The sequence below is a fragment of the Hippocampus zosterae genome, chromosome 4 (assembly GCF_025434085.1).
Source record: "Hippocampus zosterae strain Florida chromosome 4, ASM2543408v3, whole genome shotgun sequence".
Lineage (NCBI taxonomy): Eukaryota > Metazoa > Chordata > Actinopteri > Syngnathiformes > Syngnathidae > Hippocampus > Hippocampus zosterae.
Window position 1 is genome coordinate 4,331,345 of NC_067454.1, and position 25,289 is coordinate 4,356,633.

Consider the following 25,289-nt stretch of genomic DNA (forward strand, 5'->3'; position numbering starts at 1 on the left):
CTGGGGCACGCTTAGACTTGCAAGATGCTCAATTAGTGAACATAGCGGCAGATTAGACGTGTCTTCATTGTGTGTGTGTGTCTCTCGCAAAAGGACATTGTCGTCAAAAGGTCACTCTTAAAAAAGGTCATCTGATATGTATTGTACACCTTGAGTCACATTTTTATGCAATCTCTGCCATTTTCTGCACCTCATCATTTCAAAGTTTCCCTTTGTAGTAGTTCCACTAAATGCACTGTCAGGTTGGTCCAAATTGACACTCAAGAATAACCAAAAGGAGGAGACAGGAGACTCGATTCTGGTACCAGGAGGGAACGAGGAGAAGCGTTCGGTTTCAGTTCTCCACACGGAACCCTAACGATCTCCCCCTTCACCTCCTCATTTATTGGGAAAAGCTACTACATAGGTGTGTCCAACCTAAAGGGTGGGGGCTGTTGAACACACACTGAACTTGTTTGACTATGTGTGTGTATGTGAGTGCAATTTACGTACATGTGTGAAAATAGACATAAACATCCCGTTGCAGCTGGTGTTGATGTCTCCATTCACGGTTCAGCCTTGCTCGCTGTTTAGTCTTAACAGTTATCTCTTCCCAGCCACGTCCTCGGAAAGGTGGTTGCGACCCTAACTTCTCACACAGTACAGCAAGCAAAAGTGAGCACATAATGAAGAACATATAATGATTATAGATGTGAGTAAATAATAAAGGATAAATCTTTATTGAAAGCATAAGCGTTCTTCATTGCAGGCAAAGCCAACTAATGATTGCAAGCATAAGCGTTCTTCTTTGCAAGCAAAATCAAACTATACTGACAGGCAGAAGCATTCTTCATTGCGAGCATAAAATGGCGACACGAGAATCAACCGAATAATACGTGAATGTATGATTACTAAACAATAATAAACCCAACATGCACAATGCTATTGTGGCAGCTCAGAGGCAAAAGCATTTGATGTTGAGAGGGAAGACATTTCATCTGTTGCTGTATGTTACACATACGTCCAGCACATGATTACGTTGAACGTTAAGCATCATTACTGCAAAGAATAGAATCCGTTTTTTCACAAGTCGGTTTTCAAAAGGCCTACCGTGAGGACTACGAAATCTGGATATGGTTTATAAATATATAGAGTTCCCACGTCATATTAGTTGGTGCCGAATACAAATCTAAATGTTTAGTTAGAAAGAAACGGTTTGCGCTGTTGTGGGCGTGAACACAGTTGAGCTGATTTGTAGCCAATCAAAGCTTCTCCTCCCATTCCCTTTTAAAATGACTTGCGAGAGGAGGACAGTCGTTGACATGGAGGAAGCAGAAACCGAATTGCTGGGGTCCAAGGTTGAAGCGCAAACATTATGGTGAACTGCAAGCAGACCTCCACTGGGGCATGTAAAGTTGGCCGGGGCGATCACAGTCCGCTGTGAAGTGGGTGCTTGCAAACTGCCTTCCACCCAGATAGCACATGTCTGTGTGCTATGTTTAACGTTCTGCATTATATGAGCTATTATAAAAAAATAAGATCAGTTGTAATCATTGATTTTTTCAAAAAGTCCTACATTAAGCAAAATCTGTAAATGCATATGGCTCATATCGTTTTCCCTGGTCACATCTATTCACAGATACAAGACATTTTCAATAATCCGTCTCATTTATGAGTGGTCAAAAGAATGCGCTAAGCTAGCTTGAGGCAGGACCGTACGTTAATTGTAACACAACAAAAAAAAATGACATTAAAAACCACACCGTTCTGCTGCTACCCGCCGCACAATAGTCATTTCAAGCCATTTTACGCCTCACATATTTGTGGCAGTCACCAGCATGGCTAATGCTCCGTGTGTCCTGGCTGCAGAACTCTCCCCCCCCCCTGAAGGCACGCCATCTTGAGACCCAGCTGCTACGGCTGGGTCACTTCAGCCATGACAAAGCAGTCAGCTTAGTGTTGGTCCTCAGTGCCTCCGACTGTATAAACGTCTGTCGGTGGTGGGGGGAATGTTAATGGTCTCCAGAGGGAAAAGAGAAAAAAAAAAAAACCCTGCTGACCTCCCATGTGTATTGCCGCGGGTTAAGATGCTACATGATCAGAGTGAGACATTTGCCTTCAGGTTAAGTCGGCCAAATTTCTATATTTACTGATTCTGCAAAGTCCTGTTCCATGTATGAAAACGTATAAATCACATATATACACACACACACACACAGTATATATGTGTGTGCCGGAACAGCATAAGGACTAGGGATGTGAATCTCAGCACTGAGGACGATTCGATACACATCTCGATCCACTGCCAGTGATGCAATACTTAAACGATACATGGAATTTTCTGGCGATACGATGCGATACGTTTCACCGTCGTCACGATGTGATACGATTCGATACACATTAAGTTCAAATCAATGCGATCCGATACGATACAATGCAATTTGTTGCGATATTGTGCAATTAAACATGATGCAAATAAGCAAAGAAAAAAAGCTTTTAAAAAGATGGAATTCAGTATGGTATTACAAAAAGGATACCACTTTATTCCTTATAAACAGTAGAACTTGTAAAACAACTTATTTAAGCCCTTTCACAATTGGGTTTTGTGCAAAGAAAATGCAAACAATTTGGCACCTGAGACTCACAGCTGTTGCTATAGTGTAAACACAAACAGACTATTCTCACCGAGTGTCTTATATGAAATATAATAATATATATATCTATATCTATATTGCGCGTCTTCCCGCACGCGGTCTGTCCTTCCGTCTGTCCCTTTTCAAAACGTAACTACTTCACCGCGCCGCCACTGCGCCACTCAGGCAGTGGCTCACTACGATCGCGCGGGCATCTTAGCGAAAAAATGTTGTCTACCCACAAGCATTGCAATGAAATTTTAGTTATTTAGTAGAGCTAAACATCTCTTTATTTTCGCGATAAGCAATGAAGATGAACAAAAAGTTGAACCAAGCAACAACACTTTTGTGGGCCGAAGGCCCACCTTACCAGCCTTCCGCAGGAACTAGCTGATGAGCCGCCCGGAGGGCGGCGAACCAGCTAGTATATATATATATATACATAGTATATATGTGTGTGCCGGAACAGCATAAGGACACGGTCAATTTGTTTGGTATAAAACAGTAAGTTCAACAACACACCGGTGCATGTTATACTTTAGATCAGGGGTCACCAACCATTTTAAAGCTACTTATCGGCTGCTGAATAGCGCAGGGGGCTACCAATTTGATACACGCTTTTGAAAGAACAGATTTGCTCAAAATACGGTTAAACGTGACATTATTAAGGCTAGGGAAAAAAAAAGAATTGGATCACTCTGCGAATTCAACAGCAAAAATCGGTCGATACAAAATTTGTACTTTGAAATGAAGGGGAGTTGTGATTACCTGAATGATGCATCTGTAAGAAGGCACTGATCATGTTAACAATTAGGAAACTCGTAAATACCAATACAGAACATGTGATCGCCACACCACTAGTAAGCTGTTCTTGGAACACGGCCACGGGCTTCTCATGTGGTTCTTTGAGGCTACCTCGTACCCGTGGGCGCCATGTTGGTGACCCCCGCTGTTTGAGTTGTACTTATATAGCTTAGTTATATTTCATAACTGTCTCAAGAAAAACACACCTCATATTTCTCTCAATACTAAGGGTATGTTTCACATTCAGAGGGAACTGCAAAACTGCTAAATGACTGCTAGTAACTGCTGGAATGTATTATATACACGGTGACGACGACCGTATTTGTCGATTCCGATTTGCAGTTATGGGAGTAATAATGTCTCGTAGTAAATATACACTTTGCTGGAGAAGCATCAAAGCTTATTTCTCTTGAGCGAGCACTCGTCCTGTATTTCCCACTATTTCCACTGTGGCCTTCATTTCAGACACGAGCGATAAGGCACGCGTGCAAAAACAGTCAAATTGATGACCTGTTTTTTGGGGTGTTTTTTTTTGTTTGTTTGTTAGTTTTGCTGTCAAAGAGGGCCAAAACTCTTCACCCCCCCCCCCACCCCCCAAACAATACACCAAATCTTGGGATGCAGCATGATTTTATCAGTGACTTTAAAATTGGCAGCCATTTTGCCCCTGCATGTTCACAGTTATTTCAGACACACCACAGGGTTGTTGATCCTTTATTTTTTGTTTGTTTATAAATACACCATTGTTGATGTAGTTTTCACCCTCAAATTTGGGTTTGTCCGTGGCTCTGCATTCATAAATAAATAAATAGTGTTTATTTATCATTAACTTTTCCTGATATATCCCTTGCCATTACGGTAGGACGAATACGATCATTTCGGGCCTCTGATCATTTGAATCGTTAAAATGAAACATTGAATTGCCGGCAGTTTACGGACATTAATTTCATGGCGTCACTGCCTAATGAAGGAAAGAAACTGGGAGCGATACACCTTGAAAGTCTTATAATGATGCATGTTGTATTACCTTTGTGTCCAGCAGCCATAAAATGACATCCTGCGTTCCTCATTTACTATGCCAGTGCGCTCAAAGACAGATATGTCTTGTTTTTTTTTTTTTCTCCATTGCTCCCCGACATATCAGCCTGGCAAAACGTTGCAAATGATAATAAATTACTACATGATTAGATTTTGTTCAATTGGTCTGGCGAATTAGTCTGATGATGAAATTGCAGTGAAACAAAACCTATTTGGATGATTGTGAATTGTTTTTACTTCCTTTTTGAAGTGGGTTGCTGTATTTCAACAAGCTAAATGAGATTGGAAGACTCGTGTGCCGTGAAGTTAAAAAAAATGATAGAAAAGCCGAGTCTTTGATTGTTGAGATCATTCATTCATTCATTCATCTTCCGAGGCGCTTGATCCTCACTAGGGTCGCGGGGGGTGCTGGAGCCTATCCCAGCTGTCTCCGGGCAGTAGGCGGGGGACACCCTGAATCGGTTGCCAGCCAAGTGCAGGGCACACAGAAACGAACAACCATTCGCACTCACACTCACACCTAGGGACAATTTAGAGTGTTCAATCAGCCTGCCACGCATGTTTTTGGAATGTGGGAGGAAACCGGAGCACCCGGAGAAAACCCACGCAGGCCCGGGGAGAACATGCAAACTCCACACAGGGAGGCCGGAGCTGGAATCGAACCCGGTACCTCTGCACTGTGAAGCCGACGTGCTAACCACTGGACTACCGGGCCGCCCCCCCAAAATTCATTCATTCATTCATCTTCCGTACCGCTTGATCCTCACTAGGGTCGCGGGGGGTGCTGGAGCCTATCCCAGCTGTCTCCGGGCAGTAGGCGGGGGACACCCTGAATCGGTTGCCAGCCAATCACAGGGCACACAGAGACGAACAACTATCCGCGCTCACACTCACACCTAAGGACAATTTTGAGTGTTCAATCAGCCTGCCACGCATGTTTTTGGAATGTGGGAGGAAACCGGAGCACCCGGAGAAAACCCACGCAGGCCCGGGGAGAACATGCAAACTCCACACAGGGAGGCCGGAGCTGGAATCGAACCCGGAACCTCTGCACTGTGAAGCCGACGTGCTAACCACTGGACTACCGGGCCGCCATTTGTTGAGATCAGTATTGTTCAATTGAACGCATCTCTGACACCTTGTCCGGCCTCTTCACACTTTTCAACTATCACCTGCGCGGAAATTCTTCTGTTTGAATGTTTCATCTTGTTACAGCTCTAGACGATTTGATGTGCAGTTATTGTGTTTCAATCCATGGGCAACAGCCAGCACGTTTGATCAATGGCTGCTTATAAGCACCTGAGGCAAAACAAAAAAATCTCAAGAGTGATTTGACTCCTTGCCAGGCAGCCTAATGAAAGGCATTTGAAAATGTCATTGATGCATTGGTTTTAATCTGATTGTATTAGATTTTTTTTTTTTTGGGACACTTTTGTTGTGAAATATTTAGCAGTTTTGCTTGAGAGAGCCAGCTCGGGTTGCAACTCCAAATAATCACCCGGCATTTAGAAGAATGCGGTGACGGAATTAACGGCCACCATTTGAATTAATCTGGCACTCAGCCTTTCATTTTTGTCGGGTTGAGCGTTGAAACCTGCGTAGTAGCATCTCATCCATCTGTATTACACCGAACACGTGCTTTCTTCTGTTTCATCGCTTTACAAAGAGCCTTTGTTGGGCGGGATGACATTCATCAAAGCTTCCTTTCCGCCCGCCTCTTGATGGAGATTTGGTATTTATTTCCTCTTTGCGTGACCAATGCCTTGATTTCACAATTACTCGCCGTCAGAAAGCGTTGCCCAAACTTCTCGTTGTGTGACAAATGTGGTTGCTCATGCCCAAGGTCAAAACCCGTGAGTCCGCCACTCTGCCAGCTTTCAGCTATCATTAGCGTTGCTAAGCTTATATCGGCCTGCATCCCCAGTTACGTTTTTGTTTTCAGGCTCTCCAATATGGCTTTACGTGGGGGGCTGGAGGGGGGGGCGGGTGGTTGATGGAGTGTGTCATCAAGAGCGCCAGGCCATCGACTGCAGTCAGATGCCCAAATATGGGCTCCCCACTGTTGATGAGGCAGAGGTGTGACAAGCAGTGCCCTACAAGACTTTGCATCGTTGTTTTTACTTTTAATTGTTTTTCATACCGGGCGGCCCGGTAGTCCAGTGGTTAGCACGTCGGCTTCACAGTGCAGAGGTACCGGGTTCGATTCCAGATCCGGCCTCCCTGTGTGGAGTTTGCTTGTTCTCCCCGGGTCTGCGTGGGTTTTCTCCGGGTGCTCCGGTTTCCTCCCACATTCCAAAAACATGCGTGGCAGGCTGATTGAACACTCTAAATTGTCCCTTGGTGTGAGTGTGAGTGCGAATGGTTGTTCGTCTCTGTGTGCCCTGTGATTGGCTGGGAACCGATTCAGGGTGTCCCCCGCATTGACTTTGAAGTCAAGATGGCGCCCGAGTAGGCAGCCGTCAGCAAGTGCTCTCATGAGCCTTGCTTTTTTTGTTGTTCTTGTGTTTCTTTTGTCACTTTGTGTTTGTTGTTACGTCGTGTGGACTTGATGTGGACCTTTTTCAGCATTTTTGGCCACGACATTCATCAAGGAGGAGACTCTGTGCTTGGTGGTTGCGCCTTCTCGGCAGCATGGGTATACCAGCACTGTTTTTGACTGGAGGAATGTCGGCGCCATTTGACTGTCGTTGCTGGACAGTCCCGGGGCGCTTGTGTCTTGCGCCTGTAATGGGCAGCATTTTTCACAGCCCCGCTTTGTTCAGCGGAGAGATCGGTGCTGTTGAACGGTCTGCGGCTGGATGGATGGAGGTCTTGAGGAGCCGACGATGAGAAGAAAGGAGCGTTGGCGCGGAGTGCCGATGCGGATTTGGAGCTGGGAGTCGCGGCTTGGAGTTTGAAGCGGATTATGTGGGACAGGAGAAGTGAACTAATCTCTTTTCGTCAATGGACGCTACAGCTTCGTGTTTGCTTTCAAAACTTTGCTTGTAGCAGACGTGTGCACATTTTTCAGCATGATGTCTCTGATCCACTGGTGAAAGGACACTTTGATCCTCTCCTCTTTCATCTATAACTGCTTCAGACAACAAAGTGTATGCAGAAAAGTGGTGAAGATTGCACGACTGTCTCTGTCCTATGTGTTGTCTTGTGTTATTTTTTGTTATTTTGACTTCAAAATGGCGCCGCGAGAGTGGCTGCCTTTCCAGCAGCTCCTATTTTTTTGTTGTTCTACTTCTTCCTTTCATAACTTTGCTGCTGTGAATCTGGAATTTCTCCATTGCGAGACTAATAAAGGTATTCTTAATCTTAATCTACTGCCCGAAGACAGCTGGGATAGGCTCCAGCACCCCCCGCGACCCTAGTGAGGATCAAGCGGCTCGGAAGATGAATGAATGAATGAATGTTTTTCATACCAATGGAAAATAACTCCGGTGCTAGTAGCTCCGACTACTGTCAGAAAAAACGGCAGGCGCTGCGATGAGCAGATGAGGTCATTGTTCAGGTGAGCTAAGTGCAGATAGGAAGTGGGCCAAATGGGTGAGGACGCACGATCGGGATCCATCTTGATCCACGTACACACGCAAGTCGTGTCCTCGGCAACAGGTCGTGGAATTTGGGTCATTTTATCCATTAAACATGATGCATCTGCTATCGTATCGTATGTGTTCTACTTTCAGACTCAAGTTGCTTTTTTTTTTGCCGCTTACCGTTGTGCCCTCTTTTTCTTTCTCTCACTTTTTTTTAAATTTAATTTTTTACAACAATGTCATAATAGAAAAAAAAAATCCCATCATCCTTTTGAGATTTGGAGGTGTTTTATTTCCGTGGACTGGATTTATGGAACTGGTGAGCAGCCACGTCAATCGCAGACGTTGTATGCTGAACCGCAAAATTGTAGTTATGGTACATTCCAATTCATTCTATTAACAAAACTCAGAAATGGAAGCGTGAGAGAGACTGATAGATGGCCTTTTTTGAAATCTACGACAGATACGTTGCGCTGCAATGTAAGAGCCGGAATTTCTAATGCTTTCGATGGAGCCATCAAAAGATGAGAACAGAAACGCTACGCGAGTGCAACCTCACTCCCAATCCACAATACGACGTAATGAAGTTACCGTGAAAAGTTTTCCTGCCTTACTGATGTCATTTAAAAAAGTTTGACAACTTGGCCGGAGTTTTCATCACGCACCCGAAGCCAAAAACTGACGAAAAATGGCCAGCATAACACTTGCGCTACGTCAGTTGTCTCTCGAGTACTTGTTGTACTTGCCTCGAGCGATTCCCTTGGGTTGGGTGCCCTTTATTCTTGTTGACTTTAGCCGCTGGAGCTGCGACGGTGTCTAAAATGTAACTAAAGACATTCATTCATTCATCTACCGAGCCGCTTGATCCTCACTAGGGTCGCGGGGGGGTGCTGGAGCCTATCCCTGCTGTCCTCGGCCAGTAGGCGGGGGACACCCTGAATCGGTTGCCAGCCAATCGCAGGGCACACAGAGACGAACAACCATTCGCACTCACACTCACACCTAGGGACAATTTAGAGTGTTCAATCAGCCTGCCACTCATGTTTTTGGAACGTGGGAGGAAACCGGAGCACCCGGAGAAAACCCACGCAGGCCCGGGGAGAACATGCAAACTCCACACAGGGAGGCCGGAGCTGGAATCGAACCCGGTACTTCTGCACCGTGAAGCCGACGTGCAAACCCCTGGACTACCGGGCCACCCTAACTAAAGACAGAGGATTCTAATTTGCATATTGTATATCAGTTTAGACATTAAATCATCTCGTCTTTCCGGTGTATTCAACTGACGACCGTTGTTGAAAAGGATTTGCACATCATTATATTTGTGTTTTATTTATTTTTATTTTTTTACGCAACATCCCATCTTTGTTCGTAAGGGTGTTTATAATTTAGGTCGGATACACGCACACACGTAACGCACACTTATTATCGTCCCAATTTTGCCACTTGAAAAATCCGACCAGGCCGTATTTTCCTCACGCAGAGTCGGTTTATCTCGCACTGATGAAAAGTATTTTCTTTTCTTTTACGCTTACTTAAGTGGGCGAATGAACATGACTTCACAAACTGTTTGGAAGCCCGTGGCTGAATAATGAGCACCCTTGTGCATGTTGATGTGTAAACCCATAGGCCATAAGGCTTTGTTGTAGTTTGGGGGGAGGCGTGGCGGGGGCGGGGTTCTCGTTTGTCTCGCAGGATTCGTTTACCTCAAAGGTTTGTTCCGAATGGAGTTGGCTTCATCTAATTCCATCCCGCATTCATTCATTCATTCATTCATTCATTCATCTTCCGAACCGCTTGATCCTCACTAGGGTCGCGGGGGGTGCTGGAGCCTATCCCAAATGTCTCCGGGCAGTAGGTGGGGGACACCCTGAATCGGTTGCCAGCCAATCACAGGGCACACAGAGACAAACAACCATCCGCGCTCACACTCGCACCTTGGGACAATTTAGAGTGTTCAATCAGCCTGCCACACATGTTTTTGGAATGTGGGAGGAAACCGGAGCACCCGGAGAAAACCCACGCAGGCCCGGGGAGAACATGCAAACTCCACACAGGGAGGCCGGAGCCGGAATCGAACCCGGTACCTCTGCACTGTGAAGCGACGTGCTAACCACTGGACTACCGGGCCGCCATCCCGCATTCAATTTGTCATTATATCTTCATTGGTGTGATTTTTTTTTTTTTTTTGTCGTTTCCATTAACTGGAGCGTCTTGGTAGTGTCACATATATACAGTATGTTGCACAGCAACAGCGGTTTCTTGATATAACATCTGTGAGGATCACTTTCCGTCAGTAGGGAGAGCGCTGCTTTGGGTGGAAATTGAAGTGGATGCTTTCATGTTCAACTCAGCTCAGGGTTGGATAAGAGAGCGCATATGGATGTTGGATCGTAATGGCACAGGTGGCCTTGGGCATGTTCACCAACTCACTGTGTTACGACTGTCAGGAGTCACATAAAAAAAAAAAAAGAGGCAGCTGCTAAGATATTTCAGGTCAGGTTTTACTGGCAGCTGTTTATGTTTCGATATCATATCCTGCGACAACACAGATAATATTTACTGCATCTGCTGCACTGTTGTCCAGTAATCAACACCGTAGCCGTCCGGCCACGCCTTGCGGCACGGCAACAAGAGCTTTTCCTTCAATCAAGCATTTAGTAAGAATTAGAAATATACCGACAGACCGTCAAAATTATACCGTGATGGAAAAGCTCTCCGCGGTGTGCCAGTATCCATAAAATTGAGTGGTTTTAAAATCGAACGTAGTCACATTTGGCCACTATCGTGATATAAAGTGGGCTGCCTTTCTAGTTAATATAAGTAGACTGTGTAAAACACGAACCTAATGGCACCTTCTCCACCGTATGCTGTAATCAATGTTCCACTTAGCCATTATGCAGCACTTAGCGCATCTCCGTATTGCTCTGTCTCAGGAATGATGACCAAGACGGTCAACTTCCTGCCTCTGATGTCTGACGTGAGATGTGTGTGTCACTTTCACACGCACGCGCACAAACGATGATAACGGTCAAAAGAGAAGCTGTGTAAAAGTTTAACACGACTGCTCTCTGTTGTATGGTGTGATTTGTCTGGATCTGCACTGTAGTTGCTGAAATCAACGACTGATCAACGTTTTCCAATTTGGTAAACCGAGGCCACACTGTTTATCGAAGAGGGAAATGACATTACATTTGTGTGAAACTTTCCTTTTTTTATACCAGTGATGTCTTGTAAAATGTCTATACTCTATTCAACCTTGGGTGGCACGGAGGGCAAGTGGTTAGCATGTCGGCCCCAGTGCAGAGGTGCAGGTTTCGATTCCGTCTCTGGCCTTTCTGTGTGTAGTTTGCATGTTCTCCCCGGGCCTGCGTGGGTTTTCTCCGGGTGCTCCGGTTTCCTCCCACATTCCAAAAACATGCGTGGCAGGCTGATTGAACGCTCTAAATTGTCCCTAGGTGTGAGTGTGAGTGCGAATGGTTGTTCGTTTCTGTGTGCCCTGCGATTGGCTGGCAAACGGTTCAGGGTGTCCCCCGTCGACTGCCCAAAAACGGCTGGGATAGGCTCCAGGATGCCCATGACCCTCGTGAGGATAAAGCAGGTTGGAAAATGGATTGATGGATGTATTCAACCTCCAAATTGTGAGAAACGATATAATATTGTCATCTTCCATACAAATGCTGCATTTCGGGCGGCCCGGTAGTCCAGTGGTTAGCACGTCGGCTTCACAGTGCAGAGGTACCGGGTTCGATTCCAGCTCCGGCCTCCCTGTGTGGAGTTTGCATGTTCTCCCCGGGCCTGCGTGGGTTTTCTCCGGGTGCTCCGGTTTCCTCCCACATTCCAAAAACATGCGTGGCAGGCTGATGAACACTCTAACAATTGTCCCTCGGTGTGAATGCGAATGGTTGTTCGTTTCTGTGTGCCCTGCGATTGGCTGGCAACCGGTTCAGGGTGTCCCCCGCCTACTGCCCGAAGACAGCTGGGATAGGCTCCAGCACCACCCGCGACCCTAGTGAGGATCAAGCGGTGGTGAATGAACGCTGCATTTCCTTCTGTTAAAAGTTTAAATTCATTTTGACTCAAAGTTTGTGACCCTCTAATATCTTCTTCACATAGAAAAAAAAATTACAAGTTGTTTTGCGCAGTGATGCAAAACATTTTTTTTCGGGGTGAAATGTTTTTCTCATTATGGCATTGTGGTCGCTAACATGATCTGTTACCCACTGAGACTGGCACCATGGTGATAAAAAAAAGCATTGTTAATCGCGCTGTACAGTATGTCCACTGGTGAAGAGTCTCTGTAATTAGCCGATGATGGGTGCTGCTGCTAACGTCGGACTATGCAAACATGCCCATTGCTGTTTTAATTGGCGTCACGGTGCGCTAACGTTTCCTCTGTGAAACCTTTCCCTGCTGCTTAGCTGTTGACAAGAGTGAAGACACAAAGATTAGGGGGAGACAAAATTGAGTAAAATGACCTGACCTGGCAGCTTGTCCAGACGGGAAGACATTGGCATGTTCACAACACATTTGAACGGCTCCTAAGTGTCAAGCAACCAGCATAAATACATAGAATGCATCATTGTATGCATACACACAATGCATCACGCATGATAAAATCAGGATGGTTTAAAAGTTGTCGTTGTGCATTTTCAAAAAATGGTTCCTTCATGTTAATGGACCATTTCGCCATCACATCACAGTATTTGCTATTCGGCACTCGGTCTGATGGAAACACAGGTAAACAAACCTGTCTGTGTCATTGGACCAAGGCGGAGTGATTGAGAAAACAAATGAAATGGCTTGAATGATCATATCAGCCTCTTCTATCGCCATAGTTTGAAGATGTCAAGCGCTGGTTGAAAAAAAAGATGTTATGCAAGGTCACTTGCTTAAAAGAAAGACGTCAACTGTGATTTAATTCCAACCGCTACGTTGAGAGACTTTGGGGAAGCTCAAAACAGTAGTTAAGAATTCATCTACTTGACTCTTGCTTGCATTGGTTGGCACAGATGTGTTCTTTTAATTCTCAGATGGATAGCATACTCTAAAGATGACGTTGGCTGGTAGGCTAGCTATTGCGTTTGGCTCGATTACTCAAAGACAACCCCATCGAATATGTTATAGGTACTGTGCCTGTAAGGAAAAAAATGTCTTCCACAAACCTGATGATGAAGGTTTGGAGTCAGAAGTCTTGCAATCTTTCCCTGTTAGGCTCCTATACGCACACGACTCTGGTGCGGACAAACGGTTCAGAAAATGGGTGGATGGATCGATAGTTGGATGGATGGTGAAAAAAAACAAAAACTAAACCTAAACAAAGTTTTTGTCATCATTTACTGTTCAAGTCAATGACAGTCAGACGTTTTCTGACACTTAATCACTTGTGGCTTTGATTTTTTTATTTTATATTTTTTACAGCTAGCTAGTGGCTAGCACAATTGCTAATGTATCAGCGCTCATTGACACCCAAAGCCCCGCTTGTCAAATGTCACAAACAGTGAAATGCTATTGTAAAGTGTCCTTGGGTGTCTTGAAAGGCGCTTATAAATAAAATGTATTATTATTATTATTATACATGACACCCGTTACAGAAGAACCGAGTAAGTGTCTTTTGGTCATAAAAATACTGTCGAGCTAAACTGAACGAGAGCAAAACCAGAGAAACGGCACCAACTCTGCGTCACACTTACACGCGCACACACTTAAAATAAATAAATAAATAAATAAATAAAGAAAAACCGAAAGATAGGAAAACAGTTATTTTGGAATGTATTAAAATGAGTCATAATGTGGTGCTTTTTATGGTCTCATGTTAGCAAGAAAAATGGTACATATTAGTTTACAGTAGCAGACTCTACAATCCAGATTGTCTGCGGTGCACTGACAGCTCCTGATCTATGCTGGACGCATGCATGATTGGTTTGGTTTGGTTTGTTTATTGAACATAAAACATATACAGTAATAATTTGACAGAAAATAAGGTAGATAAAAAAGTAAAAGAAAGAAATCAGTCTTCATTCAACAGTTATTATGTTCAAGGGAGTAGGATGAAGTAAAAAAACTTATCTAGTCCTACCCCGTTATGTGTTTATAAATGACTGATGACAGTTGAAGCTCCCCAAGATTTTGGAGACCATTTTCACTCGAGCCTTCCTGTGTGTCGTCGCCATGTTTGTCCTATAGCTTGCATGACTTTTTTCTGGATACTCCGGTTTCCTCCCACGTTCCAAAAATCTGCATGTTATGCTTAGGAAATACTAAGGAAAATGTCTTATCATACAATTTGCTTGCTTGCGTAAGATGTGGTTTTAGTTTGAGAGGTTGTGAGAACTGTTGTAGGTCAGCTCATATGCGTAAACAGCGCAGAATTTAAAGCTGACGGATCTGGTGGTCTGAGCTGTTCAATGTGGGATTAGCATCTCCCCCACATTTTCTACCGTGAGGATTTCCTCAATGTTCAACAAGAATGCAGTTTAACTGGGCTCGATAACACGCTTGAGGTGAAAGCATAAACCCAGTTGTAATTTACCGTATACGAAGAAACGTTTATGGGACTGTTACGGGCAATTACCTGCACTGCTGACCTTTCTGTCTTACAAATTGTACTTTTTGTCCTCTAGTCTGTTTTGGAAGCAACCCCCACAGCTATGAAAAAGAGTTCTTGTGATTTATCTGGTCGAGGTAATGCCCACTGTCCTCTGCGGATCAGCGTTTTTATGCTGATGGGAAAGAAAAGAAAGAAAAATGGCCTCCGCAATTTTGGCCTACGTTTGTGCCGTCGTCAGGGCATCATTATAACAAATGTCCAGAGGCATATGAATATTCGGATTAAATTGCTTACACTCACCATCAATTCCCACTAGCAAAGTGGCTAAGGTACGTTATTGAGCCAACTAATGTTGTTTTTTTTTTTGGAGTTGGTGAGCTCATCTGTCATGAAATCACTGGTACACACATGTACTGTATTCTGTTGTATATTCCTTCACCCAACCAGTGCCATGGTTTGTCCCTGATCTCCGTTGCATCAACGCTAATGCACGACAGTTCAGGTGAAAACTGGACGCAGACCATAAATGAAGGACTTTTTCTCAAGGCTCTCTACAAGACTCATCCCAACTTAATCCACCGGCTACTTCAGTATTATGTCCACGAAGGACGGCAACACCAGGTCCTCTCATTAAACGCAATGAATAGCACATGATTGAAAGAAACGCCCCAAGATACTTGAACTCCTCCACTTGTGATGCAGACGTTGCATCGGTCTGTCGTGGTGAAGAAGGAGCTGAGCCAAAGGGCGAAGCTCTCAATTTACCGGTCGATCTACGTCCCAACCCTCACCTATGGTCACGAGCTATGGGTCGTGACCGAAAGAACGAGATCCCGGATACAAGCGGCCGAAATGAGTTTTCTCCGCAGGGTGTCCGGGCTCTCCCTTAGAGATAAGGTGAGAAGCTCGATCATCTGGGAGGGGCTCAGAGTCGAGCCGCTTCTCCTCCACATCGAGAGGAGCCAGATGAGGTGGCTTGGGCATCTGATTCGGATGCCTCCTGAGCGCCTCCCCGGTGAGGTGTTCCGGTCATGTCCCACCGGCAGGAGACCCCGAGGAAGACCCAGGACACGCTGGAGAGACTATGTCACCCAGTTTGCCTGGGAACGACTCGGGATCCCCCGGGGAGAGCTGGAAGAAGTAGCTAGGGAGAGGGAAGTCTGGGCTTCCCTGCTAAAGCTGTTGCCCCCGCGACCCGGCCCCGGATAAGCGGTAGATGATGGATGGATGGATGGATGAAAGAAACGCAGCGCAGACCGTAACACCCAATCCGACCCACAGTGATTGGAACGTATACAAGTCCCTTGCTTTGCTGTGGCTGTGCTGTACCCGAGAACATTGCTTTGATTGTTTACATGACCAGAGAAGAGAAAGTGAGTGTTGCCTGTGAATTATAAACCATTGATAGTCCAGGTTAACATCATTTTTTCCCCACTGAACCAACGACACATAATAACTCCTTGGTTGATCTTCTTTTGAATCAAGACTTTGTCAGGGTACAACTTCAGGTCCATAACCAAAATCTACTTCAGAGAGTCCCGAATGTCTGAACTCCTGGCTGCTGAATCCCAAAATCACCTAGATTTTTTTTTCCAAATTGGCACAAGTTTTTGACACATTCCATGTTTTTGATTCACAAAAGTGCTGAAAGAAAACATGCACATTTTGACATTGGAATTCTCTTTGTGCCCCAACTCTGAGGCTTTATTTGTCTTTTCAAGCATGTCCAGACAGCATTTTTGATGCAATGAGAAACAGGCCAATGCATCTTGCAGAGAGCCTTCTATATGCAAATCAAGCAAGAATTCAGAAAATCGGGTCAACGTGAGCAGTAGACGACAATGTTGCTTCACTTTTATTAGATAATGTCATTTTTAATACCCGGGCGGCCCGGTAGTCCACTGGTTAGCACGTCGGCTTCACAGTGCAGAGGTACCGGGTTCGATTCCAGCTCCGGCCTCCCTGTGTGGAGTTTGCATGTTCTCCCCGGGCCTGCGTGGGTTTTCTCCGGGTGCTCCGGTTTCCTCCCACATTCCAAAAACATGCGTGGTAGGCTGATTGAACACTCTAAAATTGGTGTGAGTGCGAGTGCGAATGGTTGTTCGTTTCTGTGTGCCCTGCGATTGGCTGGCAACCGATTCAGGGTGTCCCCCGCCTACTGCCCGGAGACAGCTGGGATAGGCTCCAGCACCCCCCGCGACCCTAGTGAGGATCAAGCCTTGAATGAATGAATGAATGAATTTTTAATACCCCTAAATGTATCGTCAATCAAAAAATGGTCACAAATAAGAAAAAAAAAACGGTCACAAATCAGATTTCTCTTGAACTAGAGCTAATTCAAAGAAACAGAATTACCACGAAAACATTAAAATATCTTTGGGAAAAAAAGGGTTGGACAGCGTGATACATGGTGCTCATGCGATTCGGGTGAACCGCATTATGAACACGTAAAATGCTTTTTACGGGTGATTTACTCGACACTGTGGTGCGAGATATTCACTTCCAATTTTTTGTTTGTTTGTCTTTTGTCTTGACAGGATTTATGAGCGCGTGATCGACCCTCCTCAGATGGAACTCACGCCGGGAAGCGGCGTTTGGCTGGGCCAGCACGGCCACAAACACGGCCTGTTCAAGGTGAGACTCGGACGAAGACGCATCCACAGTGCTGCAATTCCCTCGTTGGGGCTTAACGTGCTTCACATTTAAAGTTGCCTGGGATAATTGGGCAGATTTGCACTGGGCTTGGAAGTAAAAAGGGAGCCCGGTAGAAGACACAAGAAGAAGTACCGAGGGGGGGGGGCTTCAAGAGGAGCCGCATCCAGCGCAGTGTGTGCTTTGAAACGTTTATTCCCAAGCTCATTACAATGTCGATCTTTAATCACTGCTCATTTTCTCACCCTGCAGCATGTGCTCAGAGCAGCCAAAAGGACATGCCAGATTGTGTCAGAGATATGATTTTGTTCTTGTTGAAACCACATCCCTGCCCACTCAATCAATAGACGTTTTTTTTCCTCCCTCCTACATATTGATTAGCCTCCACTCTCCACTGTGGTGTAAATGATGTTGCTCGGAATCTGAAGGCCGCCGTCTCGGCTCCCTCCGCCTGCTCCTCATTCACCTCTTTGTAGACGTTAAGAGGACCCTTCTACTTGAAGAAAGCTCCTGGTCTTGAAAGATTCAGCAATTTCCTACCCGCGGTTTTGGTTTCGTGCTTGAAATGTTGCCGCTCCGCGCGCAAGGATCGCTTAAAAGTCATTGTCAGCAAAGAGACAGATGGCGTGGAAACCGGTTGGTGTGAAGTGACGGTAGAAAAGTGGAAATTTCCTCTGCGGCTTTTCGATGGTCGGGGTTGACAGGTTGGCTGACAGGTGTGCTTGTAACACCTTGAATCCTGAACCTGTTGCTCAGTGTGCTGCAAAGAGTGTCAAAAAGTTCACTGTGCCGCTATTAGTTCTGACATATTAAAAATTCCTCAATTGCAGATGAGCTGGTCAGATTGTGTTATATAATACATCAAAAAGAGATCCTATTGCAGTGGCACATTGATTTTTTTTTTGGTTTGTTTGTTTGAAGTTGTTGTTTGGTCTTGTTTTTGCAAGCCAAAATTTTGTCTAGATGAAACTTTTATTTTTTTTACATTTTTTTTTAATTATTAGCTCACATTTTGTTTTGATACAATACGGATTTTTGTTTTTTGGGGGTGGGGTGGCTGGAATGAACATATCCATGGTATTCGGTTTCATTTTAAAATGGATTTCATGTGCGTAAAAATGAGTTCTTACATCCACACAATTCATTACAATACAATACAATACAATACAATACAATACAATACAATACATGCTGATTTATATAGCGCTTTCACAACAGCGGCAGCTGTAACAAAGCGCTTTACAAAACAGTTAACATAAAGTAAAATAATAAACACAACACATAACATAAAACACGGACAGTCGTGCAGTCCTAACCACTTTTCCATCACACGCTTTGTTGTTTGAAGCGGTTTGAGATGAAAGAGGAGAGAATCAAAATGTCCTTTAACCAGTGGATCAGAGACGTCATGCTCAAAATGTGCACACGTTGGCTACAAGCTAAGTTTCAAAGTCAACAAGAAGCTGTAGCATCCATTGACGAAAAAAGAGATTGGTTCACTTCTCCTGTCCCATTGAAATCCATTTCAATTCCAAGCGGCGACTCACGGTTCCAAATATACATTAGTTAAAAGTAAACATAACAGAGGGCTTGTAGTAAACATTTTCTGTATACAAATATATTTCGAATAATAGATATACCATATCTTTGAAGAAGCCAATCTCCATTTTCTTCCCCGCAAGTAGATCAGATCTGATACGTCACCATCAAGCAATCAAGTTTGCGTCCCTTGTTGAATCACAAACTTTTTGGTAAATCAGGCCATGACTGTAGCAATGATATTAAGATTTAATTAAAGAACTACTGTTTCTGCCAACTGGTTCACATCAGTGTCGGATGAATAACATGAAAATCCAAATTATTTCACTCACATTTTTCAAACGTCACAATTAGGTGAATCACAGCCCCCGAGTTTAGTTTGAGCTATCTCTGCTCAACAGGGGATCGTATTTAAAGTTTCTACAGTGTCAAACTTTTAATGGTGATGGCTAGTACTGTCAGCCCTAATGCATAACACGGAGAGAAAATTATTACCGGTACATTTTTTATTTATTTTTTGGTGTGTTCAGCTCAGCAGGTCTCTTAATAGCCACAGTATGACTTAAAACACATTTAGTCGCCCACACATTTAGAGATTGAAATTGGATACTTACATTACAAATGTTCTTCATGATTTAATCGACAGGCCAGCACGGCGGGGACGAGGTTCGATGGCATGCCTCATTGCCGAGAGGCTAGAATCTTGGCTCAGGGACTCTTGTGCGGCTACGTGCTGTTTTCTTATGAGGGTTTTCTGCGGGTAGGTTTCTGCATCTCTACCGCGAGCGATGAAATTACCCGATATGAAAAGGATTCTTATATTAGAACACGTGGCTAGAGGTAATACCGTCTTATTATTATTGGACAGTAGAAGCACACCTGTGTCTTGTATGACCCACGCGCTATAATTTAGTTCCCTGAACAGTATTCATTACGATTTCACAGTATATTGAGTCAGTGGGCCCAATGCAAGTCTAGGGAAAAGTGCAGTCTAAATGTGTGTGTGTGTGAGGTCTCAATCCTTGCTGCCATTCTGTTCATCTCGTGGCTCTTCCCTCAAGATAAAGTGGCACGGTGTTGCTTGCATCAATGCCACGCAAATGCAATGTGAATGGATTTCAAGTCAAGTCAACAGTATTTCTCGAGCACTTTCAAACAGCCATCGCTGCATACAAAGTGCTCTACATGGAGCGATTTAACATACACGATAAACAGTAAGACGAATCGGTAATAAAGGCGGTAGAAAGCACCAAGCAGTAAAATCAAGAACAAATCTAAGTCAAGTCAAGTCAAGAGTATTTCTAGAGCACTTTCAAACAGCCATCGCTGCATACAAAGTGCTGTACATGGAGCAATTTAACATACACAATAAACAGTAAGACGAATCGGTAATAAAGGCGGTAGAAAGCATCAAGCAGTAAAATCAAGAACAAATCTAAGTCATGCTGAGTCGAACGCCAAAGAATACAAGTGAGTTTTGAGAAATCTCAAGCAAGGGAAGGTCGGTGGCAAGTGGCTGAAATAACACATTTTAATGTTTCTAGCAGCCCATTTTAAGGGCAAATTTGCTTGAGGGGGATTTACAAGATTGGTTTTCCCAAAAGATGTCGCCCCCCCTCCACCCCACCCCACCCCACCCCAAGTTTGTTCCCTGTGGTTGTCATAATAGCTCCTAATTTAGGAGCCATGTACTGCTGGATGTGTCATTCATGATGATCGGCAGAATGGTCAGCATCTGGTCAGTCATAGATGCACTAAATATGTACAGCAAAGTACTTTTTCCTTCATTTTATTTTCAAGGAGTGCTGCATTGTATTGACACATTTTGAGGAGATTTCAAATTCGGAACGTGATGCGTGTGTACTTAAGTCAAGTCAAGTCAAGTCAAGAGTATTTCTAGAGCACTTTCAAACAGCCATCGCTGCATACAAAGTGCTGTACATGGAGCGATTTAACATACACAATAAACAGTAAGACGAATCGGCCATAAAGGCGGTAGAAAGCACCAAGCAGTAAAATCAAGAACAAATCTAAGTCATGCTGAGTCGAACGCCAAAGAATACAAGTGAGTTTTGAGGAGGGCTTTAAAGACGTTATCTGATGTTTTTTTTTCACCATTTAAAACAGATCCCGGGTGTCTTAAAAACATGTCCTTGAAATGCTTTTCACCGAAATACCCTGCATCATCAAGAGCGATATCACACACCCTCGTTGTCGTGCTGAAAGTAGCTTCATTTGTGGTGGCGGTGGCCCTGTGTCATGCAAATGAGCTCCATGTTCTGTTGGGCCTGTGGCGAGCATTGTGTTTCATTTGCAGCAAATTATTTGATCTAAACATGAAACTCAACATCTGACATGTGAAGATGCCTACTGATAAACATCAAGCAAAGGGGGACCTGATGGATCAATAGTGGGGGGCGGGAAAGAAAAAGAAAATCTAATCCGTGGATCTCTCTCTTTCTGTCTTGTCAGGGCATTATCCAGGATGTGAAGTTTGTTTTTGCTCCCAACGGCTACATCAGTCAGTGCCCAAACCTTAACCGCAGTAAGTGTCTCGATGAAACATAAACGGACCGTATATTACATTTGTGTTTCATGAACTCTTGCCTTGACAAAACTGGACTTTGATATGATGGTGGTCATCAATATAATTTTGAAGTGGAAAAATCTTCTTCACGTATGCTAATTTCCCCATGGTAGTCTCCCGCCGTGTTTTCAAATTGAGATCCAAAGCCTTTATCATAAGATCGCACATACTTCTAGATTGTCTATTAGGCCGATCGCTCCCACAAGCCAAAAACAATGCAACCGAGACGTGTGTTTTGTTGACTATTGATCTGTGTCTAAATTGCACCATCAGTTGCATGCTTTTATCTTTTTCGGCTGTGTTCATGCACTCTTTTCTTTCAGCCTGCCCAACCTGCAGTGATTTCTTGAGCCTGGTGCAAGGCATTATGGACCTGCAGGATCTACTTGCCAAGATGACCCTCAAGGTAAGAACAATCAATTTTGCCTCCCGAAAAGACACACATCCATTATAGCTCACCAGACTGTACATAAAACACACTCGATTTTTACTGAAATCTACAACACACCGCAAAACAAAGAACAAAAAATGTGTTTTTCCCCTACTGTCATGAATTGACTTTTGTCTCAGCTTGGGAGAACACAAAACATTCGTACTTCAAATACATAAAAGCGCATACAGCTAAAAAGGGTAAACATTCTTGCCGTCGTGACACGCGGAATAAGAGGAGTCGTTGCAAGTTTTCTTTTTGGCCAGATGTACACGCAATGGTTCGCCTGAAGGGAGGCACTTAAAAGAGTGATGAAGGGATGTGACAAGTCCTTGGCGAGGCAGACTGCTTCCTTTTGTACCGTGTGAATGTTCAGGGCAGTGAGAGAAGTCTGAGAGACATTAGGGATGTTTACTGCTTGTTTGATCATGCTGCCGTGTTTGTTCCTTTGCTTTGTATTGGAAGGATGTGACGCTAAATCTGAGAACGTGCTCAATGAGGGACCGCGATGCACCGTTTTGATGTTCTGTCCGATGTGAAAACTCCCTTAAAACACTGGTGTCAAAGGCAAGGCCCGGGGGCCGGATCTGGCCCGCCACATCATTTTATGCGGCCCACGAAAGCAGCTCAAACATGTCGACTTCCATGATCCTTTTTAAAATGTCTACCAAAATTTTAAATTCTCATGGATTTTTTTTTGTTACCAAAACCCTCATGACAGTAACTTAAACAATAGTTGAACAAAACGTTATTCTTGACTTCTTTATATGTCATAACGGCCCTCCAAGGGAAACCGTAAAATCAGGCCCGCGGCAAAAATGAGTTTGACACACGTGCCTTAAAACATGCAGTGCTGATCCTTTGTGTAAAGCTCATCCATTTTTCTGCATGGAAGACGAAAGTCGGTCTCCATCCCAAGATATCAAAAACTACGGAGTAGATGCGGTCAACGGGTCTGGCCTCCCCCACAGCACAGCTCGTTGGTTTTATTCACATTCAGTTCCAGTGAGCTCTCCCGTAACTACAGGGCCATAGTTTTCCATTTACGGCTTCCCACCAAAAACACATTTTGTGCAGTTCCCGAATGCGTTGACTGGATTCTAAGTCACTCTACTGTAGAACTGCGTTTGTCATTGTTTGCTCTCTTATCGTGAGCCAGCGCAACTATCCAAGGCGCTGCCATCTTTGGATTTTTAGCAGCCTTTTAAATTTGGCGTCTCTGACAAAATAATACACAATACATGAGTCCAAACTCTTTTCTGATGAACGTTTACCATCCTGCTCTGTTGACACATTCACCTTTTAAATTCATACACGCACCACTTTGCCACCCGATTGGTTCATACAAGTCCCAGCGGGGAGGATCCGGTCATCTGCACTCCCCCAAAATGTCTCCTTGCCTTTCAGTGATGGAACAGCAAGAGTTCACCAAGAGGTGAATCTTTTCTTACTTGGTTGTGGTGTACGAGAAAGAGTGACTCTAATCATTGTATATCGATTCCCTTGACATTTGCATGTATCGTTTATGTTCAATGGACAAAGAAATATCACACACTCAGACTATTGAACACACCCGAAGTGTGCGGATTGAAGAGCGATCTATCATTCCGTCATTTTTTATTTCTATTTTTTTTTACGAGTCGCTGCCTCGTGTCTCAACCACTGGAGGCACACGTCTATTAGCTTCTGACTTGTGTGATACCACCGCCAGTCGGTACTGCTCACGATATCCCGGATAGCGATTTCCTCTGTGGCGCCTCAGGGCTGATGCTCTGCGTTGCAAATGTGTGTCTTTTGTTTTGGGCTTTGACGTGGCCGCTTTTGAAAGCTCACAGCTGACACAGACGTCCAGTAGCCAAAACCAAGTGCAATAGTTCAGTGGCATCTAGAATTTCTTTCTCCGTCTGTCTCTCTCTTTCCTCTCTCTTGCTCGCTTTCCCTCACTTAGAATAATCCATCATTTTATGTCAAGTCCCCACTTTCTTGACCTTGTGGCAAAAAGTGGCTCTCACAGGAGAAGCCGGGGTAGACTGAGGGATGCTCAGCCTATCGTTTCCTAATTGACCTTCATCGTTCAGTCCAGTTTTCTTATTCAGGTTAGATTTCTGAACGGTATCTCAGTTAAGACGGAAAGAAGTGAGTCTTTCGCACCAAATTCATCCGACGATGTGGAAATCATCCGAGGCATGACTTTGGTCAATGTGTTCCCAACGATTCACCAATCTTTCCCAACTTGTTCAACTGTTCGCACTGGTGTTGGTAATTTCATTTTCTCGTAAATGGCAGGTTTGGGCCAGCTGGACCTAATTTGCATGAGTTAATGCCCACCAATGCCAAAAGAAGGGCAAAGAACTGGAGTGTTGCAGCAAAGCTAGTGAGGATCAAGCGGCTCGGAAGATGAATGAATGAATGAATGAATGTTTTATAAGTATGTACGGTAAATCAGGTAGCTAGGTCCGATAGTCTTTGAAAACAAACGATAAATCAATTGAGAGCAGATTTCTAAAAAGCCTCAACACACCTTCATTTCACCATATTTTTACAATTTAAAAGTTGGATAAAGACACGTTGAGACTTTCCTGTTGGAAGACAAGTTCTTCTTGCATGCAGCTGTAAATCTGGACATTCTGGGGATTACCCAGTGGTCTGAGCTGCTGTATGCGCTGCCCGTACCACTTCCCCAGCCCATAGAATTAATTTACTCTGGCCCACGAATCCGGGGATCCATTTTTTTTTTCAACACGACTAGAAACTTGCTAACTACATTACAGCCTCTCTGTACAAACTGGCGCATAAAGGTGGCCTAACAGTCACACTTGTTACATTTAACAAGACCAAAGCACACGAGAAAGCCTCCGCGCAATCGTAAAGTTAGCATCAATCCGCTAAGTCGAGCACCTAAGTGGTGCAGAGGGCTTTGAAATAAGAGCGCAAACACAAAGTGCCGCGTTAGCTACCGAATGGTTTCTTTGCTAACGGCGTTGAATAAATCTGCCTTGTTAAGTGTAAAGTGTCTTCTCCCATGATATGTTATACTTGCCTATTGGTCAGTTGTTTTCAAACTTGTGCAAATAAACACTGAATACTACTGGAGGGAATGATGAATTCTTTTAGATTGATGCGCGAGTTAGGTTAAAGTTGTATATCTTCATTAAAAGGTCGTGTAAAGTAGGCCGGTCTGAGTCTTGAAACTTCAGCGCTGAAAATGAGTCCCACTCCGGTCCTGCTTGCATGGATCCACCACATTTTCCTTTCATCCGTGTAATTTAAAACATTGACTTCTGTCGGGTGAAGCATCATAAATCTTCGTCGGCGACCCTAACAACATATCCGCAAGTGAAGAAAAATAAGCAGGAATATTTCAATTTACAAGGAACCGCAGAGAAGTCGACATTTTAAAGGAAGGGAAAAAAAATATGGTGGTACTTCTGAAAACTGTGACGGGTGTATTTTAACACTCAAACTACAGTTTTTCTATCCATCCATCCATCCATCTTCCGAGCCGCTTGATCCTCACGAGGGTCGCGGTGGGTGCTGGAGCCTATCCCAGCTG

The 25,289-nt window shown here is 44.3% G+C and overlaps 2 protein-coding genes across 3 annotated transcripts in view; one reads left to right on the top strand and one right to left on the bottom strand.

Annotated features, from left to right (window-relative positions):
* csrp3 (cysteine and glycine-rich protein 3 (cardiac LIM protein)) overlaps window positions 1–8,029 on the bottom strand; it is a 346,019-nt gene extending 337,990 nt beyond the window's left edge. Inside the window, exon 1 of the mRNA XM_052062577.1 lies at window positions 8,011–8,029. Within this exon, the coding sequence (XP_051918537.1) occupies window positions 8,011–8,013 (3 nt within the window). The 5' untranslated portion in view covers window positions 8,014–8,029. The remainder of the gene's footprint in view (window positions 1–8,010) is intronic.
* The window catches only part of LOC127598895 (protein kinase C-binding protein NELL1-like), a 137,435-nt gene that overhangs the window by 30,885 nt on the left and 81,261 nt on the right, over window positions 1–25,289 (top strand). For both annotated transcript variants that reach the window (XM_052062465.1, XM_052062466.1), the window contains 3 exons: window positions 17,066–17,162; window positions 21,192–21,264; window positions 21,630–21,712. In XM_052062465.1, the coding sequence (XP_051918425.1) occupies window positions 17,066–17,162; window positions 21,192–21,264; window positions 21,630–21,712 (253 nt within the window). The remainder of the gene's footprint in view (window positions 1–17,065; window positions 17,163–21,191; window positions 21,265–21,629; window positions 21,713–25,289) is intronic.